The 18,810-nt window shown below is 42.6% G+C and overlaps 1 protein-coding gene across 1 annotated transcript; it reads left to right on the plus strand.

Annotated features, from left to right (window-relative positions):
• The first annotated feature begins 1,135 nt into the window (after positions 1 to 1,135).
• atp8b2 (ATPase phospholipid transporting 8B2) lies at positions 1,136 to 18,755 on the plus strand. Its single transcript, XM_086218456.1, has 29 exons — positions 1,136 to 1,269; positions 3,972 to 4,030; positions 4,129 to 4,242; positions 4,817 to 4,915; positions 5,028 to 5,089; positions 5,172 to 5,244; positions 5,438 to 5,508; positions 5,616 to 5,695; positions 6,054 to 6,212; positions 6,332 to 6,420; positions 6,538 to 6,734; positions 7,420 to 7,540; positions 7,881 to 7,968; positions 8,087 to 8,121; positions 8,210 to 8,369; positions 8,474 to 8,662; positions 9,294 to 9,409; positions 9,547 to 9,711; positions 10,394 to 10,505; positions 10,630 to 10,735; positions 11,040 to 11,277; positions 11,381 to 11,564; positions 12,646 to 12,869; positions 12,965 to 13,048; positions 13,689 to 13,934; positions 14,036 to 14,174; positions 15,059 to 15,189; positions 16,357 to 16,947; positions 17,036 to 18,755. Exons 1-29 carry the CDS (start codon positions 1,161 to 1,163, stop codon positions 17,132 to 17,134), a joined length of 4,140 nt encoding a protein of 1,379 aa, XP_086074582.1. The 5' UTR covers positions 1,136 to 1,160; the 3' UTR covers positions 17,135 to 18,755.
• The last annotated feature ends 55 nt before the right edge of the window (positions 18,756 to 18,810 follow it).

Below are 18,810 nucleotides of genomic sequence, written 5' to 3' on the forward strand. Positions count from 1 at the left end.
CGTGCACTGACGATAAGCTGCCACACATCACATAAAGATTACAAAGAATCATTCTGATGTCAATCAAGTGATGTTTGTAATACCAAACTCACTTCCCCTAACCAGTAGGTGGCGCTATGACTTTGCCATCACATTTGGTGCTAGACATCATCATGTCTGGGCTTGAAGTCGTTTGGGAAAGATCTGATCATGTCATGTCCAGTTGTTACACTTTCCTGTTTGTTAAAATTGGCCACCTCACCATTGTAACACTTGAATGGTCTACACAGTAACCCGTCACCAGGTCTGACCTCTGATCAGATGTGAGATGGATCTAGTCAACCCACTGCATCACATTTTAAAACAGAGCATTCCTTGTTGCCTCTCATGGTGCTATGAAAAATCTGCTCGAAAATGTAATGGATTCGTCTTGGCTCAGAGCACCACTCCACTGAGTTTGGTGAAGCGGAGCCACTCAGTTCTTGTGTGCTGGTGCCGACAGACAGACGCAAACACGACTTCCTTGGCAAAGGTAACTGAATTCTACACAATGTATCTTTAACTGATGCGCTGTCGTTCCCCGCAGCAGTGATGGACGCTGGGTACGCGTGATGTGAAACCTTAAGCGAGGAGCTGTTGCTGGTGAAACACTGCTGTAGGATGTCCAACAGTTGAAGGTCATGATGACGCGTATGTCAACCCTGTGTTCATCACCGACACGCCAGGCTTGCGGCACGCATCACGTGCAGAGACACCTGCCTGGTTCTGGGAACTGTCGCGCACCTTCTCAGCAAAAAGCACAGACAGGAGCGTGCACTACCGCACGTGCGGCAGACGTGAACCAATCCCCAGTTTAGTTTAGATCTATCATGGCACCCACAGTCCGGCAACTCGCGCATCTCAGCGAGAATACACGCATTCACCGGGCAGTGCGCGCGCGCGTGCGCGTGTACCCGTGTGTGTGTGTGTGTGTGTGTGTGTGTGTGTGTGTGTGTGTGTGTGTGTGTGTTTGGGACAAGAGAGGGGGGCAGAAGGGAGAGGGGGCGGTGCGCATGCGTTTACTTGGCTGAAGTTGGGACCTTGGGGAGATATCGTGGGGTGGGGGGGAGGACGAAAACATAGCGGTCAGAAACGGTGCACATCTAAAGACAAATCATTCGGCGGCTGCTAGAAAACTCAAGATGACCGTGCTTAAAGACATCCCGGAAAAATGGTTCCCTGTCGTTCTTTCCCTGCAAAGACAGAAAAAGAAAGGTCTTGACGGAGTTCAGTCGAAAAAGAGGCGGACAGGTACGAGATGGATTTCTAAGAGAGCTTCAACGTTGTTGTTGTTGTTGTTGTTGTTGTTTTTTCCAGCGTCATCTACTGATGTTTGACAAATAAACACTCCTCATCATCTCAAGTTTCATTCCTTCATCTCACTCCCCCTATTTCATACTTCAGTGTGTGTATACCTCATTGTATTTCAAGCATTGCTGTAATCACTGAGCTGTCTTTCGCGATGACATCACCATCTATCATCGCTGCCTTCCTTTTCTAATATATAAATCATAAGAACCTGATCCAGAATTCATGCACCGTTGCTGTCAGACAGTGTTTTGGCTCAGTCTTCTTTTTTCTTCCAGTTTTCAGTCCAGTATCCTAATAAATCAGAGATGGTCATAGTTTTCGTAGTCCCCTAGGTTTCTTGACATTCAGTGCTGACTCTGTGTAAACAAAAGTGTGTTTCAATCTGAATTGTCTGAAAGGGTTAATTTGTCCTTGTGCCTGCTGCTGCCGCCAGAGACGCTGATCAATCGTGGAGGCGCCGCTGTCACTGCACTGCCTCATCTGTATCATTAACTACCACAGATCACACTGGATGTGCACCTTCATTTGACCTCCAGCCCATCAGTCTGCTGCTGTGTCATTGCGCATCGCTTTTCAACAAATTAGATCACCGTGTGCGTCTGTGAGTGCACGACTGCAGGCCATCCTTCCATCCCGTTTTTCCTCTAATGAAATCAGCTCCAGTGAGCGATGATCACTTCTCCAGAGTCCGACCCTGACATAGTTTTACTCATGGAAAGGACAACACCGCTCCCCGGGCTCGGTGTGCACTTTAGTTATTACTACGGCTTCAATCTGTGCGTTGGGGAGTGTGTGTGTTTGTCAAGGAGATTGAGAGCTGTAACCCTCACATGTCCAGAAAAAAGACAAGGCAGATGAATACATTTACTGTGTAAAATAGTGTGATCTTTACTTTGAATCAATACCTGTGCTCTCATTTGAGTTGTTACACTCACAACAGAGAAAGCCTGCAACAGAAGGTTCCTCAGTAATTGAGCTTTATAGATTTATACAGACTGGCTGTGCAGCATCGGGTCTACGTCAGGGCTTTAATGCCCTTCAAGCTGTCCCACACGTTAAACACTTAATGTGCACTTTGCTAAAGATGCTCATGCATGCAGGTTGGGTTGGTCAGCCTGCACAGGAGCCATTCATATTTGTGACGTATATTTGAAATGACTACTTATAGCATATACTAGACTATAGAGCATATACTCTGAGACAGTTCAACTGTTTTCATTGCAACCGTGTGTATCTGAAACCCCCCCCCCCCCCCGCCATTGTGTTAATTAAGTTATCGTGTGCAGATCAGGGAGGGCAGCTTCACGGAGATATTGAATCTCTAGATGGTTTTTCCATCATTGTTACGAAATAACCTGATTTGTCGGATAATTCATTTCCTGGATCCCTAATTATTTGATTGATAAAGGATTTTTTCAATTATAGTTTTAAAGCTTTTGTGCTGCAGATTTATGACAGTCATTACAAGTTACATCACAGGCTCCACCATTAGCCTGCAATGAGCGTTTTGATGGTCAAACAGTGGAGGGTCACATAACCTTTGTGAAATGAATCATTTCACGATCAGAATTTTATCAGTTGGGTTAATAGAACTGTCACAACACACACAAAGTCCACATTCAGGAAAATGCTGAGAGCTTTGACTATTTGATGAGGACTTGAACGTACAAGATGATAATGTACATAAAAATCCAGCTCTGTCGCTTTAAAACTTTAAATCTGATATTGCAATCAAACTGACATCAATTGTATATCCATATTTGTGTCATTTAATTTCACAGCGATGTGGAACTGCTTGTATTTTCTAATTTGACTGAATCTACTTTGACAGTAGCTCAGCTGGTCTGCAGCAGAGGAGGACTCATCTGCCGAAATAAATCTGTTTTATTACAAAACAGCCTTAACTCTCCAAGTGACTTGTGTTTGCTGAATACAGCTGAGACGAAGAGTCAGTTGTGTGAGGTGAAACGGGGATTCACAGTGCTGCAGAAACACAGGAAACCGCAGCGTCTTTTTGTTTATATGCGTGTGCGATAGCCTTTGATGTTATGTCCCTTCCTGTGGTGCCTCTCTGCCATCATTTGTGAGCCAACCACATGCTTTAACCCTGTGTTTCATATCTGTGTGCAGCTCTCTGCAAAACAGGCCTTTTGTTTAATTTAAAAAGCATTCTCATCAATATTAGAGGAAGCTGACCTGGTAGAGCAGGAGGAGGAGGAGGAGGAGGAGGAGCTGGAGGGGAACTCCCAAACTACTTTGCATCAGCAGGACAAAAACCTAAAAACAGCAAGCGGATAAAGAGGTTTGGAGGGAGGCGCACAAGGACATTTTACTTGTAGATTTTCCTTTGAGAAGAACAGTAATGTGCTTATGATGCTCCTGTTAAGTCAAACAGAAAAAAAAAATCTGTTTTGTTTCTGCTAGCTTGCATATGTGTTCATGTGGTCAAATATTTGATCATCAACCTCCAGCCTGATTGATGTAGAAATTCACAAACACAGTGGACTTATGACGTGTCTTCCTCCTTTGCCCTACCCAGGACGCCAGACGACATTACAGATGTTGAATTTTCTGTGAATTGCCTTTTATGCATGTTGACGCATTTATGTGTATGTTGTCATCCTTTACCTTTGTGTCTGCAGAGGAGGAGAGAAGGGTCCGAGCCAATGACAGAGAGTACAACGAAAAGTTTCAGTACGCGGTAAGAGAGTCCTTTTTTTCTTCTGTGCATGGTTATATATGCACTGTATATCATATTCATCTTTTTAGTTTCTATCTCTTCCCTTCCTCCAAATCCAGAGTAACTGCATCATGACATCCAAATACAACATTGTCACCTTTCTGCCCATCAACCTGTTTGAGCAGTTCCAGGAAGTAGCCAACACCTACTTCCTTTTCCTTCTCATACTGCAGGTGAGTACAAGGACAAAAAAAATAGGAATATCAAAAGGAAGGAGAAGGAATAATTTGAAATATGCTTCTAATTAGTATGTGTATATTTGAATACTAGAAGTATACCAGAAGAGGAAATATTAACACCCTGAAGGGTAAAAGACTTCTCGGACCTGGGTAGGGCAAAGGAGGAAGACAAGGGATTACAGCAGCTTTCATTGTTCATAATAATAATAATAATAATAATAATGGGGTTTTTTCTTGATGGGGAACGGAATGATATTTGGTGAATTAAAGACAATTTTGTAGGTTGTGGGAATGTTTTGGGCATCAGGACTAATGGAGTCTTAGGACTTCTTTTAAAGACTTTTCAAGGTGTGGACTGTTTCAAGGGAAGGGAGGTATTTTTAGGTGTATATTCAGGCTACATTCAGGATGTTCTTGAAATGTATGCTGGATAGTTTCAGGTAACTTAAATTGGACAGAGAGAGACAGAATAATATAAATCATCCAACTCTGAGCAAAACATCAAACTACTGACCATGCCTGTTGTTTGGGTGTCCAGCTCTGATCAACCCTCTGTGTTTGTGTCTAGTTGATCCCTCAGATCTCCTCCCTCTCCTGGTTCACTACCATCGTGCCTTTAGCTCTTGTACTGAGCATCACTGCAGTAAAGGATGCCACAGACGACTATGTGAGCATATATTCCACAACACATACACAACACAAAAACAGAGAGAATACAGTACAAGGACTCCAGCCTTGACTAAACTCCAGAAAAACTAACAGAGGTTTTGCTCCTCCAGTTTCGTCACAAGAGTGACAACCAAGTGAACAACCGTCAGTCTCAGGTCCTCATCTGTGGCTCGTAAGTTTGTTCTCCAGTTGTGACACCTGAATATTAAACTGAACTGCAGCTTCTTCACCTGTCCTCTCTTTTTCTGTCTCAGTCTTCAGAATGAAAAGTGGATGAACGTTCGAGTGGGTGATATCATCAAATTAGAGAACAACCAGTTTGTGGCAGTAAGTTTGTGTCCAACACAGAGCTCTAAGATGTTTTTCTCCCCGTGTAAAGATGGCGATCATTCTCCAGCAACATGAATTGCTAACTTGGGCAGATTCTAATCTTTATGAACACTGACTGCCTCTAATTCTGTTGCTGTGTCGTCAGTGTTGTTCAGAGATGCTAACCTCAGCTGTTGTATCTATTTTCTAGGCTGACCTGCTCCTGTTATCCAGCAGTGAACCTCACGGCCTCTGTTACATCGAGACAGCTGAGCTGGACGGGTCAGCAAACACACCACACCTTATCATCGATGTACAACACCTCACAATCTGCACAAGCAACAAAAAAAACCTCCACTTAAATTGCTGTGTTGTGTATTATCCTGCAGGGAGACCAATATGAAGGTGCGTCAGTCTGTCTCAGTGACATCTGAACTTGGAGACCCCAACAACTTAGCTTCGTTTAATGGTGAGATCTGAGAAAGCACTGATCGCTTTCTCTAAGGTCAACGGCTTCCAGTCTAAATTGCATTTTCCACCAGAGCTGAACAAGATCTCATCATCATCACCCTCCTACGTGAAAGTGTCACTATTCACACACACACACACACGCACGCACACGCACGCACACAGAAAAATGCATCACTGCAGCAAATCCACCTGCACTTTGCTGGATATCAGTTTACACTTGGTGTGTGTTTCAGCCTGGGTGTGTTTGTGTGACAGCAGAACGATGATAATTACTCAAAAATTCATGAAATAACTGAATTTGGATTTATGATATAGCATCTAATTGTGTATGTTTACTTGTGTTTGCGTGTGTGAAGGTGAGGTGGTGTGTGAGCCCCCTAATAACAAGCTGGATAGGTTCTGTGGGACTCTGTACTGGAGAGACAAGAAATACAGCCTAACCAATCAGAACATGCTCCTAAGAGGGTGTGTGCTGCGTAACACCGAGGCCTGCTTCGGTCTGGTCATCTTCGCAGGTGAGTGTGTATGTATGTGTGTGTGTGTGTGTGTGTGTGTGTGTGTGTGTGTGTGTGTGTGTGTGTGTGTATTTTTGTCATGCATATGGCACATTTAACTCTCCCCTCTTCTGCCCCAGGCCCAGACACCAAGCTAATGCAGAACAGCGGTCGCACCAAGTTTAAACGCACAAGCATCGATCGCCTGATGAACACTCTGGTCCTCTGGGTAGGACACCCCAAACCTCTCACTTTCACAGCTCATAACTATTTCAGGACATGATGTCAGTGGCTAGAATCTAGTTTCATATCTCATCTCACACTCTATTTTGTGGGTTTTTGTCAGATCTTTGGGTTCCTGGTGTGTATGGGTGTAATCCTGTCTGTGGGGAATGCAGTATGGGAGCGAGAGGTGGGGTCCTTGTTTCAGAGTTACCTGCCTTGGGACCCTCCCGTTGACAACTTCCTGTTCTCTGCCTTCCTTTCCTTCTGGTCCTATGTCATCATTCTCAACACCGTGGTGCCTATCTCGCTATACGTCAGGTGAAGGAATTGATTATGGATCATTATAACAATTTAGCACACCATACCATCTAATTAACAGTAGTTAATGAAAGGATGATAATACCAGGTTATGGTGATCAGTCATTTTGTACTTTGCTTTTTACTGATCCACATGGCTCTTTCCTGTCTATGTATGCATGACACTCCACCCATGAAACACACTTGTGGCTGTAAGAGAGCTGAGACGATAAATGTAAAAAAGAACTAACGGAGCCACAGTGTGCTTGCACGAGAAACTGAAAAAGCGTATAGTGAACGAATCTGGGGAGAGGAGTTGTGAGGGGGCTTTGGCAGTCCCCAAAGCTTTCAACTGCATGCTGTCACATATGAAAACACCTTAAATGAGAACTACACAAGGAATTATTCAAGCATGCGTGTATAGAAAGGATTCTGGTCGTAGTAGATCTTCTTTAGCTTGAAGCTAATAACATCTTGTTGGTGTTTTCTAAATTTTGAAGTTATTTTTGAAGAAATGCAGTGAGGAAAACGTTCCTCTTAACTATATTTTTTGGGTAACGCTTTTAAAGGTTGGAACATTAAAAAAAAAGAATGCTACACATTGGCTGCTATCTTAGCAGTTAGTTGTTTGTGCCTTATTATTGAGACATATTTGAATCCAAGGCATCACAACTTGAAGGTGACTGTATCTTCTGCTCACTATCAGCGTGGAGGTGATCAGACTGGGTCACAGCTACTTCATTAACTGGGACCAGCAAATGTTCTGCTCACAATGCAACACAGCAGCTGAGGCCAGGACCACCACTCTGAACGAGGAGCTGGGACAGGTGGGCACAGCAAAGCGAGTGTCTGATACTTCCAGCATCATTGTTAGTTGTGTATAGCAACATGGCAGCACACAGAACAATCCATTTATGTATTTATATAATATATTTTCAATAAATATTACATACATTTTTGCGGGAACCAATTTTCATGCTGTACAAATCAATCCATCTCTAAACCAGGAAAGAAAAAATCAGATTTGGACAGTGAGCGAGTTCAGATGATGTCCCCATCTTGTGTTAGTCTTACTGTTCATTAGAAGCAATTAGAAGTTCAACTATGCTGTAGTATTTTTTTTTTAGTTTTTTTTTTTATTGAAGTCTTATTTTTGTTTACATTTAGGTTGAGTATGTCTTTAGTGACAAGACTGGAACTCTCACTCAAAACATCATGAGCTTCAACAAGTGCTCCATCAACGGACAGACTTATGGTGAGTCCAAACACACTCACTACGCTTTTGAAAGAGTGATTTATCTTTTGGGGAGTGTCTTTTTGTCCCCATGCGTGTAATTGAATTCTGATGCATTTTATATTTATGCTGCTTGTAGGTGAAGTGACAGACCCACTGGGACCTCAACCAAAGGTACATAGGCAAAAACTAAAAGTCACCCTGTGCCACCAGATGTTTTAAGAGATATTATCAAAAGTGCCAGCTCTTATTTGTCTTCCAGAGACTTGACTTTACTCCTTTCAACCCCCTGGCCGACCCGGACTTCTGTTTCTATGACGACACCCTGCTGGAGTCGGTGAAAGTGGGAGATTCACACACTCACGAGTTTTTCCGCCTGCTCTCCCTCTGTCACACGGTCATGAGTGAGGAGAAGAGTGAGGGTGAGAGAGAGGAGGGGTGAGGTGAAAAGGCAGTGGAAATCCAAACATTATCTGTCAAATGTTTATTTACGCATCATTCATGCTTCTTTCTTCTGTGTGTTCAGGGGAGCTGGTGTATAAGGCTCAGTCTCCAGATGAGGGCGCTCTAGTGACGGCAGCTAGAAATTTCGGTTTTGTTTTTCGTTCACGAACTCCTGGGACCATCACCACCACAGAGATGGGACGGACCGTCATCTACACTCTGCTCGCCATCCTGGACTTCAACAACATACGCAAGAGGATGTCTGTCATAGGTGTGCAGCTCTCCCTAATCTGGCAAAGATGTGTCAATTTAGTAGACTGCATTTTTATAACATTAACAGTACATCAATACAGGTAAACCTTCATTATTAAAATACTATCTTCAGTTTTCTCCTCAGTTTTTTCTGTATCAATTGAACTTCATTAACTTCATGCGACGGGAAAGCCAGTGCATGGGGAGACAAAACCTAAATTTTGCTTGAAACGATCTGATTCATTTAAACTTCAAGGTATTTTATCTAACATTTTAATTATTTTACTTGCACTCATGATCCTGGAACACCTCAGAGTTTGACTTTGTTCAGAAGTCTTTCTGGTGGTGTCACCTACTCCCAGATTGACATTAAAATCACTCTCCTACAAGCTGACGGGAGGCGAATTATTGGTCGTGTTTTCATCTCATCCTTCTGTGAGATTTCTCTGCATTCCTCTGATGATGAGTCTTTGCCTCCGAAACAACTTCAGTCCAGGACAAACAAGCTCAGAGGCTCTTAATGCATGTTTCTGCAAATCGATATCAGGGCCGACATTACTAATGTAGCTGTGAAGTGTAGTTACTTGGAGTAGATGAAAGAGTTAGGTGAAGTTCTTTTTTTCTCATTTCGCTTTATAATTCATTTTCAGTGCGTAACCCTGAGGGAAAGATCCGTCTCTACTGCAAAGGAGCTGACACAGTGCTATTGGAGCGACTCCACCCATGTAACCAGGAGCTGATGAATTTCACCTCAGACCACCTGAATGTATGTAACCACACACACATCAACTCTACCGAGCGAGAGCATGCATGAAGCTATACCACCATCTAGTGTCGTACTACAGACACACTACAATCCCATGTGCAGCATTTATTGACATCCACGTATGTGTCTGTCTCTAGGAGTATGCAGCAGACGGGCTCCGGACCCTGGCTCTGGCCTACAGGGACCTGTCAGAGGATGAGTGGGAGGTGTGGTCAGAGAGCCACCGCTGCGCTGACAGTGCCACCAACTGCAGGGAGGAGCTGCTGTCAGCTGTCTATGAGCAGATAGAACAAGAAATGATGGTCAGTGACTGAGATTGTGTCCCTGCATGTTGGTGATCCGCCATTGCTCCTCATGTGTGAACTGTCACTTTACCAGATAGATTAAAAAGTGGGACTTGGGTTTAGTTTAGTTCCACCTAGTGAGAGGAAATGACCTTCATAATATCAGATCATCACATCACAACAGAGATGGGACAGATACTGAAAGTCACACTCACACACACACACACACACACACACACACACAGAGGTGACTTTCAACTTGATTTTTACTTGGACTTGAGACTTTACCAGGGCATTATTATTATCTATTTGGTACATCAGGCACCTTAGAATGCACCTGAATAGGTCAGTCACGTGGTAAAGTTTGCCAAAATGTTTCACCTTAGCTCAAGCACATCAGCTAAACGTTAGCTTGCTACTTAATATCAATGAGACTAGATTGGTGCTGACCAAATATTTGTAAAACAAGGTTGCCGCTTTGCTTCGAAAACTATAACTCATTCCTGCGTGAACAACTGCTGGCTAATGCTAAATAAAGAGAAAGAGCTGGAAGAGACGGCATAACCAGTAAACTTGGAGTTTGGAATTATTTAATTGATCATTGATTCAATAACACCTGATCGCTATCAACTCATTCTCTGTTTTGTAATAAAATCAGTATCAGCCCTCTTTAAATTTGATGTTTGACTTTTGTGTTTAGCTTCTTGGTGCCACAGCTATAGAGGACAAGCTACAGGAGGGCGTCCCAGAAACCATCGCTGTCCTCTCTCTGGCTAACATCAAGATCTGGGTTCTCACCGGAGACAAACAGGGTGAGACACACTGCTTTTTGATGTGTTGCTTTCTTTTATGAGTGAATGAGAGTCATTCGCTTTGAACGTCATGGTGGGAGCTTTAGATATGCTCGCATTCAGTCTTCCTCCCTCTCCCGTACAGAGACAGCTGTCAACATAGGCTACTCCTGTAAGATGCTGACAGATGACATGACGGAAGTGTTCATCATCAGTGGACACACTGTCCAGAGTGTACGACAGGAACTCAGGTCAGTCTCTCTGGATGGACGCATGCATGTCCCTCTGTCTTCACTGTGGGGTTACTGAACCGTGAAATATAATGGTAGGTTTTAGTGTCATCCTGCTGACAGAATAATTGTGATATCAGTTAGCCTCACCCCTGACACCAGTATGCTTTATTTACGGTTTTCATTGCCTTTATGATATCTTCTGCAAGTTGGTTCTTTGTTGTGTTTTTGGTTACTTCTTTGTCATGTCTAGTTTTTCCTCCTTCATATTGTCATGTTGGGTTTGCACAGATGCACCTTACTGATGCAGTTTCTGCCTCTGTAGGAGGGCAAGGGAACGGATGATTGAGCTGTCACGGACCACAGATGGAGGGAAAGAGGGATGGAGAGAAGCTTGTTTCATGAGTAACGGTTTCAGGGAAAGTCAAGAAGGAGTTGGTACAGGAGGAGGAGGAGGAGGAGGAGGAGGAGGAGGTGGGAAACAGCTGCAGTGCCCTCCTCCCTCCAACCTCATGGACAACGTCCCAGGAGAGTTTGGCCTCGTAATCAACGGCCACAGCCTGGTATGAATAGAACGCTGTACATAAATACATGCAGAGCCACCTGCCACGGAACTTGTCAACGAACCACTCTCTTCTTAAACATCACTCTCCTGTTCTCCAACAGGCCCATGCCCTGGAAGCAGACATGGAGATGGAGTTTGTGTCTACAGTGTGTACATGCAAAGCCGTCATATGCTGCCGAGTCACGCCGCTGCAAAAAGCTCAGGTGGTTGAGCTCATCAAGAAACACAAGAAAGCTGTCACTCTGGCTATAGGAGACGGAGCTAATGACGTTAGCATGATCAAGAGTAAGTTGGTGCAAGGAAGAAAAATCAGTACAGAAAATTGGAGGAAGTATAACCAGAAAAAGAAAGAGAGAAGTTACGTAGTTAGTTACATAGCTGATTGTGTCTAGCAAGGGAAATTTACAAGCACACGTTGTTTACTGTATCTACATTTTGTGACTAATAGTGACGCACGTTGTGTGGCAATTAATATTGCAGTGCCTTTCCTCATCATGTGAGAAACTTGTTTCTTTGTGTCTACATTTAAACTCCTTTCAGTCAGATAGGCTTGTTCCAACGCCTTTTTTAATCTACAGAACAGTCAATTAAAACTCATAGCTTTAGTAAATAGTACTTTTCTACCTTGGCGATGCTCAAATTGCTTCACGCTGTCTTCTCATCCATCCGTTCCCACACAAGCTCACATCCTGATGGTAGAGGCTGCCATGCTGTCTAATGCTGTTGGTAGACTCTTCATTACACCATAGCATTATCAATATCATTCTTATTTGGTCTAAATTTCTTATGGATATCGTCATAATAAATTGATGTAAATTATTTTGAATGTGATTTTCGTGAAGTGAAAATCTCATACTCTTAGTTGCTGTACTACTTGACAAAATAGGAGAGTCAGAACATCACACTTAACCCTGTGTTCTGCTTTTGTAAGTTTGTTGTGTAAGTGTGAACATCTATGTTTTGTAAGTTATGTACTGTCACTTTGTATTTGTCTGTATGTTTGTCATGTGGAAATGTACGTTTCCTCATGTAGGTCATATTCTGTAAACATGAACTTTCATTTATCAGTCAGGAAAAAAGACAATTCCTTTTATATGTGTTTAGCTAACGCTTCAAGGTTTCTCAGAAAAACTCAACTTGTGAATACTTGTAAAAGATCTTCTGGCTACTTCTGCTCATTAGCATTTCCACACACTTTGTGGAAGGTTCAAAATTTTCTAACACAGTAAGATTAACTGCATAATCACTACAGTTAGCAAAAGAGACAAAGCAAGCATCACAGAATGATGATAACCAGAAACCAATGGAATTTTTCAGAACCTCGCAACTGATGCAGCATCAGTAAGTCTCCTCTCCACTCCTCCAGGTGCTCATATCGGGGTTGGTATCTCAGGTCAGGAGGGAATCCAGGCCGTGCTGGCCAGTGATTACTCCTTCTCCCAGTTCCGCTTCCTACAGCGCCTCCTGCTGGTTCATGGCCGCTGGTCCTATCTGCGAATGTGTCGTTTCCTCTGCTACTTCTTCTACAAGAACTTTGCCTTCACCATGGTGCACTTCTGGTTTGGCTTCTTTTGTGGCTTCTCTGCCCAGGTCAGAGAATGGAGGTAATGGGGTCAACATCCTGGGAACATCGTGGAACCGTGACCTTTATTGTGTATTTGTGTTTTGTCTCGTCTCTCCTTTAGACGGTGTATGATCAGTACTTCATCACTCTCTACAACATTGTCTACACCTCCCTCCCTGTGCTGGCTATGGGGATATTTGATCAGGTCTGTTCAACTTATTAATATGTGTGTAATATGTCTAGGAGGTACAACATATTAATGTCTGGATCCTTTGTTTTCACTACTATCCTTCATGACTGATTGAAGAAAGATGACTCAAGATGTCGAAACACTGAAATATCTCATCAGCTATTGGATGAAATGAAACTATAGACAGATATTCAATGTCCCAAAATGATGACACCTCCTGACCTTGGCGATCCCTTACATCTTGTCCTGTGCAATTTGACTCAGGTATAACAGGTGCCAAGAAAATTAAAGCAAGTGACTTCAGTAATCCCCTGGATATGTCTTTTGTTGGGTTTTAAGTGAAATTTTCCAACAGAGATTCATGTCTCCCCTTAAGATGAATTCATTTTTCATGTAGCATCATCCTCAGATCCAATTTTGAATGTTTTTTTAATTCAGTGTATGACAACAAACTAATTCTTCAGTCTTGTATGTTTAGTGCTAATGAGCAAATGTTGAATTTGAGCTCATTTGATGTGTGTTTAGTGTTAAAATTCATTGTCAGTACGTTAGCATGCTGATGTTAAAACGTAGCTCAAAGCATCACGTTCATGCGCTGCCATGGTTCTCCATCTCATTTTATTAAAAGCAGCCTCTCACTCCTCTGTGATTGCAGGATGTCCCGGATCTAAGGAGTCTGGAGTATCCTAAGCTGTATGAACCTGGCCAACTCAACCTACTCTTCAATAAAAGAGAGTTCTTCATCTGCATCGCCCAAGGCATTTACACATCAGTGGTGCTGTTTTTTATCCCCTATGCTACCCTGACCGATGCCACGCAGAGCACCGGAGAGCCTCTCGCTGATTACCAGACCTTTGCTGTCACCACGGCAACAGCCCTGGTCATTGTGGTCAGCGTACAGGTGAGTGAGCCAAAAGTTGTATAAATTCTCCTCTCTGGGTATATTTGGATGATGCCTGGTCTGTCACAGTGTGGTGACTTTGTACCTCTGTGATCCTTTAGATTGCTCTTGACACAGGCTTCTGGACCGTGTTCAACCTTGTGTTTGTGTTGGGCTCTTTGGGCTCCTTCTTCAGCATCATGTTTGCTTTACACAGTCAGACTCTCTTCAGGATCTTCCCCAATCAGTTCCATTTTATAGGTCAGTTTCTGGTTGTTTTTATCACACACACACACACACACACACACACACACACACACACACACACACACACACACGAGAGCCCCACCAATACTGGATATTTGTGGCCACTATCAATATGGATATGTAAAAAAATACCTTTTTTGGGAATATCCAAGGTTAAGTGGTACATAGTTACTAACATGGGTGTCGTTTTAAAATCATAATACGTTGTGAATTTGTGTAATGTGCCTCGATGGAAGCGTGCAAAACTTGAATAAAAGAGGACCGAATAGCCAGCCTTGGGGAGCCCCACATTCACATTTGTCTCTTTGAATACAGAGGTACTGATTGTGCAACCCATTTCCCCCAGTCCATCTAGTTTTTTTTTAAGACTGAACCGAAATCTTTCATGAATCAATTTCTAAAAAATATAATTCATACATTTAGTGGAGTTTCCTTGGTACTGTGCTGGGTCTGAAATCCAAATTGAGACGAACTAGGGTACATGTTTGACAGAATTGTTTACTCATATCTTTTCTGGTCTTTTAAATACATATGTTCAATCAAATATGACAAACTACTACTTACTGTATGAGACGATAAATTAATGTGAATGTAATAAAAGTTTTTCTATAATATATACAGTGTATATAATATATATATTGAAGCTGGCTTAAAGTAGGATCCAATTTACATAAAGTTTAGTTTTCCTGTGCTGCACTCTGCGAAATGCTTTGTTCATTTGAGAATATGGTTGGGGAGCTGTCATGCACCCATTAATTAAACACCGAAGTATATTATCATATCTTTATGTGTGTTCATATTATTTGTGAGAGGAAATATATGTTTAATACTCTTGCTAATGTTTATGTACGTATATTTCTGTTTGTGTCTGAGTGCAGGTAGTGCCCAGAGCACGTTATTGCAGCCAGTCGTGTGGCTAACTATTGCACTGGCCACAGCAATTTGTATAGTTCCAGTTTTGGCATTCCGCTTCCTCAAGCTGGACCTCAAACCTCAGCTCTCAGACACGGTAAGAAAGCCGACAAAAACACAGTGATGTGTCCATCTTTTTCATTGCAACAAGTGTTACTGTTGTGTCTTCATAACAGGACTTTTTCAAACTTGCCTCAGCCAATGATTAACTGCATGCATCCAAACCATTTAATTTGTGTTTGTGCGATGACCGCTGTACGCTTTCCGTCACTGGCCTCATAGACAGTAAGTACCCTGCAAATATTGACTCAGCTAGTGACCCTCATGACAGAGGTCGAACCTCCTCTACAGAAAAAAAGGGTTCAGAATGCACAGGAACACATCTGGTGTCTAAGCTGGACATATTGGACATAGTGTATTTTTCTATCATCAGTTTCCATTTGTGGACTCATTTTTTCCACCTTATTGACACTCAAAGCGCTTTCGTGTCATCTCATTCACCCATTCACTCACTCAAGCACACGCTGTTGGTGGTGGCTGCAATGAAGGCGACACTTTGACAAGGTCACCGTGGGGGGGGGGGGGGGGGGGGGTGGAACCAGCAGTTGCAGGGCGGCCACTCTACCTCCGAGCCATACCGCCCCCATCCATTAAATGTGTAAAGGATAACATTTACACCTCCGAGTCAGTAGGTGTCCCACATACTTCTGCTGCACTAATCTATTGTTCCGGGCAGGTTGACTCAACTAACCACATATGGCCAGAGTTGGAACAGCAGTAATAATACAGACAATTCATGTGCTCTATCTCATAGTGATACATTTTGTGATGTTGTTGCATACAACAATAACAGCATGAACCTGTCAGAGGCTAAGGCTGGTAATTTTTACAATTGGTATTATTAGTTAGCAGATATTAGCTTACCTGTCCAGAAAAGTGATGACCTTGGCCTTTACCTTTTGGGCTTTCAGTGTCAACCACTGTAGGAATGCTGAACTAATACAGTATTTGAGACAGATAATGGAATAAAGCCTTATGATTCTCAGCCATTTCCTCTATTTATCAATAGCTGGCAATTACTGAACTCCTTTTTTTCAGGTAAATTTATTTCTTAAGAATTATTTCTTAAAAATGTTGTCTTTTCAGCTTTAAATCATTAAACCTGTTAATTTGAACCTGAAGTTCTTTTTAAAATTCACTGATGAACTAGCAAAGATGGCATGGGAATAATTCAAGCATGATGTCCCTCTGCTCATTTGTCCAGGTACGCTACACTCAACTGGTGCGGCAGAAGAAGCGGAAGCCAGTGGGTCGAAGCATTGGTGGTACCCAGCGCAGCATGGGAAGTGTGTCAGAGGGCCGTTTGGGAGCTCGAGGTAGTTCTCGAAGGTCCGGCTATGCGTTTGCTCACCAGGAAGGATTCGGAGAGCTGATCACCTCAGGAAAGAACATGCGGTTGTCTTCTCTGGCGCTTGCCACCTTCGCCTCCAGACATAGCTCCAGCTGGATAGACACCCTCCGCAGGAAGAAACACACTCCCCCCAGTGCCTCAGGGGAGTGTAGCCCAGCGCCCAGTTATGTCTCTGGGTCAGTTCCACCGCTCTCACACTCCTCCTCTGTGCTGGGTGGCTCACAAGATACACCAATTGAGGAGGAAACAGGCCCAACCCAAAAAACACAAACTGCTTCATCCACACAAAGCTCTTCAATTTCAGCAGCAGCAGCAGCTTCAGAAACTGTTTCACCTCAGGGACCAGCCCACACCCCCAATCCTGGTGTCCTCCCACCCACAGCGGTGAAGTCACATGGGGCAGACTCACCTGGAGGCTGGATGCTCACTCTGGGGACTGTGCAGGTTAGCTGCTGTGATTTCATACTTCTCATTTTGTCTGTCTTGTTTGTGTCTTTTAAACCTTAATAGTCAACTATTCTCTGTCCAATAGGAAGCTCTGTTTGGCTGGAAGGGTCTCACAGCCCGCGCCGCTGCATCCAACAGCCCAGCCCCACCCTCTGTTGCCAAGGAAACCCGCCAAATTGAGTGAGACGTACTGACTAAATGGAGGAGTTGCTTTTCTCTCTGTTCCCCAAACTGATTCATTTCAAAACAAATGCGGACCACAGGAAGAATAGCTAGCATTAAAGCGGCTAGCAAGATTTGCCTCCAAGTTTCTGTGTTCACTATTGTTGTTAAAGCACTTTATTCATTTGACGTTCTTTTTTGTAAAATAAAGGGAAAAGTGTCATATTTTTAAATGATTCATTTGAAGCACTGAACTGTTAATCCATAATCAGGTGCCTTCCACTTATGATGTTCACTTTGATTGAATTACACTTTTGTTTACATTACTGAAGATGCAGTGGTGATGTGTGTTCATTGTCCAGTAACAAAAGCAAACATATATACAGTTATTAGTTTAGAGACTACAGACCTGTGATAGCATTAGCAGCTGTGCAGCATAACCAGTACCGATGAATTTGCTTAACTACGTCGTATTTTTTGATAAGATACATTTCCAGAAAGACAAAATCTGTGCCCCATGATTTGAGGCTAGCTAAAGGTCCTCTAGCTTCGCCAGACTGTGGCTTGTTAGCTCATAGATTGAATGCAGTAGCCATACATTACGTACCATCTGAATAAAGTTTGTGCTCCCTATTAACGAAAAGTACATTTTCACAAATTACGCATTTTCTTAATAACCCCTTTCTTACTTCCTCTACTCCACAGATTTTCGTTTCTTTTTTTGCATCATATTGATGTGATTTCTAATGGCCCAATTAAGTTGCACCTTCAAGCCCTCAGTGACATTTGCAAGACCTCTTTTTGGTCTGACAAAGAGCCGGATCATGTTGATTATACCTCTGATGAAATGTCTCATACTGTCACGGACTAAAGACCATGAGCTTCAGTTTCAGAGGAACATTTTCCAAATCAAGAACGGACTTGAACTTGCTCATCATACATGTTGCCATTTTGTTTGTGACTTGCGTGCTGGTTCGTGTACATATACATATTCAGTAAAGTGCTTTGAATTTTTTTTTATTTGTGCACAAATGAAGAATCCGTCATTAAACTGTCATTAAAGTAAAACTTTCCATCTCTCTAGCAAATGCTGTTTTCCCTGGGATTTTGGGGAGATAATCATTAAGCAGAAGGAGAAATCTGTTCTCAGATCTGCTGCAACAGGATGTTGATGGTCTGTAAACACAAGTGGAGGCCTTTTGGAAATGAATGTACTTTACAGTATTTGATTCTTGAATTTGAGATGTCAGCTGTGAGGACTATGGAGCTGTCGAGTGTTTGTCAATAAACTTTTTTTTTTTTTTTCATGCGAGAGAAATGTGTTCCGTGTGTCTGTGCAAATGTTTCATGTAGCAAGGTAGAAGTGGCTTTGCTGGGAAAAATAAGTGCATTGTGGTAAAGTTAAAAAGAAAATTAGGTAATGAGAATTTTGTTTTTGTTTTTTTTGACAATAAATGTTCCATGGATTTAAAAAAAAAATTATTTAATAAAACAAAGAAAATACGAGCTTTATTTGGACTATGCACAATTTTAAAGGAAAAGTGAACTCTTAATAATGAACATGAAACTACTGCATTAATGCAGCGGAAGGGATTTGTGTTGCTTTGTTTCTTAACTTATGACATCATGTACCGTAGCTTGTGGCCACGCCTCCCTGAAGGTGTGGCCACAAGCTACAGCTCTCAAGTTCAAGTTCAG

This window comes from Aulostomus chinensis, chromosome 11 (genome assembly GCF_037954235.1).
Source record: "Aulostomus chinensis isolate RoL2024-O1b breed Wild chromosome 11, RoL_Achi_v1.0, whole genome shotgun sequence".
Taxonomy (NCBI): Eukaryota; Metazoa; Chordata; class Actinopteri; order Syngnathiformes; family Aulostomidae; genus Aulostomus; species Aulostomus chinensis.

What these genes read in the sequence shown, in the direction of transcription:
- atp8b2 (XM_086218456.1), top strand. Translation starts at nt 1,161, where the DNA reads ATGACCGTGCTTAAAGACATCCCGGAAAAATGGTTCCCTGTCGTTCTT. An exon ending in GAGACAGCTGAGCTGGACGG is followed by an intron (nt 5,509 to 5,615) that starts GTCAGCAAACAC and finishes ATTATCCTGCAG; the next exon opens with GGAGACCAATATGAAGGTGC. An exon ending in TGAACGAGGAGCTGGGACAG is followed by an intron (nt 7,541 to 7,880) that starts GTGGGCACAGCA and finishes GTTTACATTTAG; the next exon opens with GTTGAGTATGTCTTTAGTGA.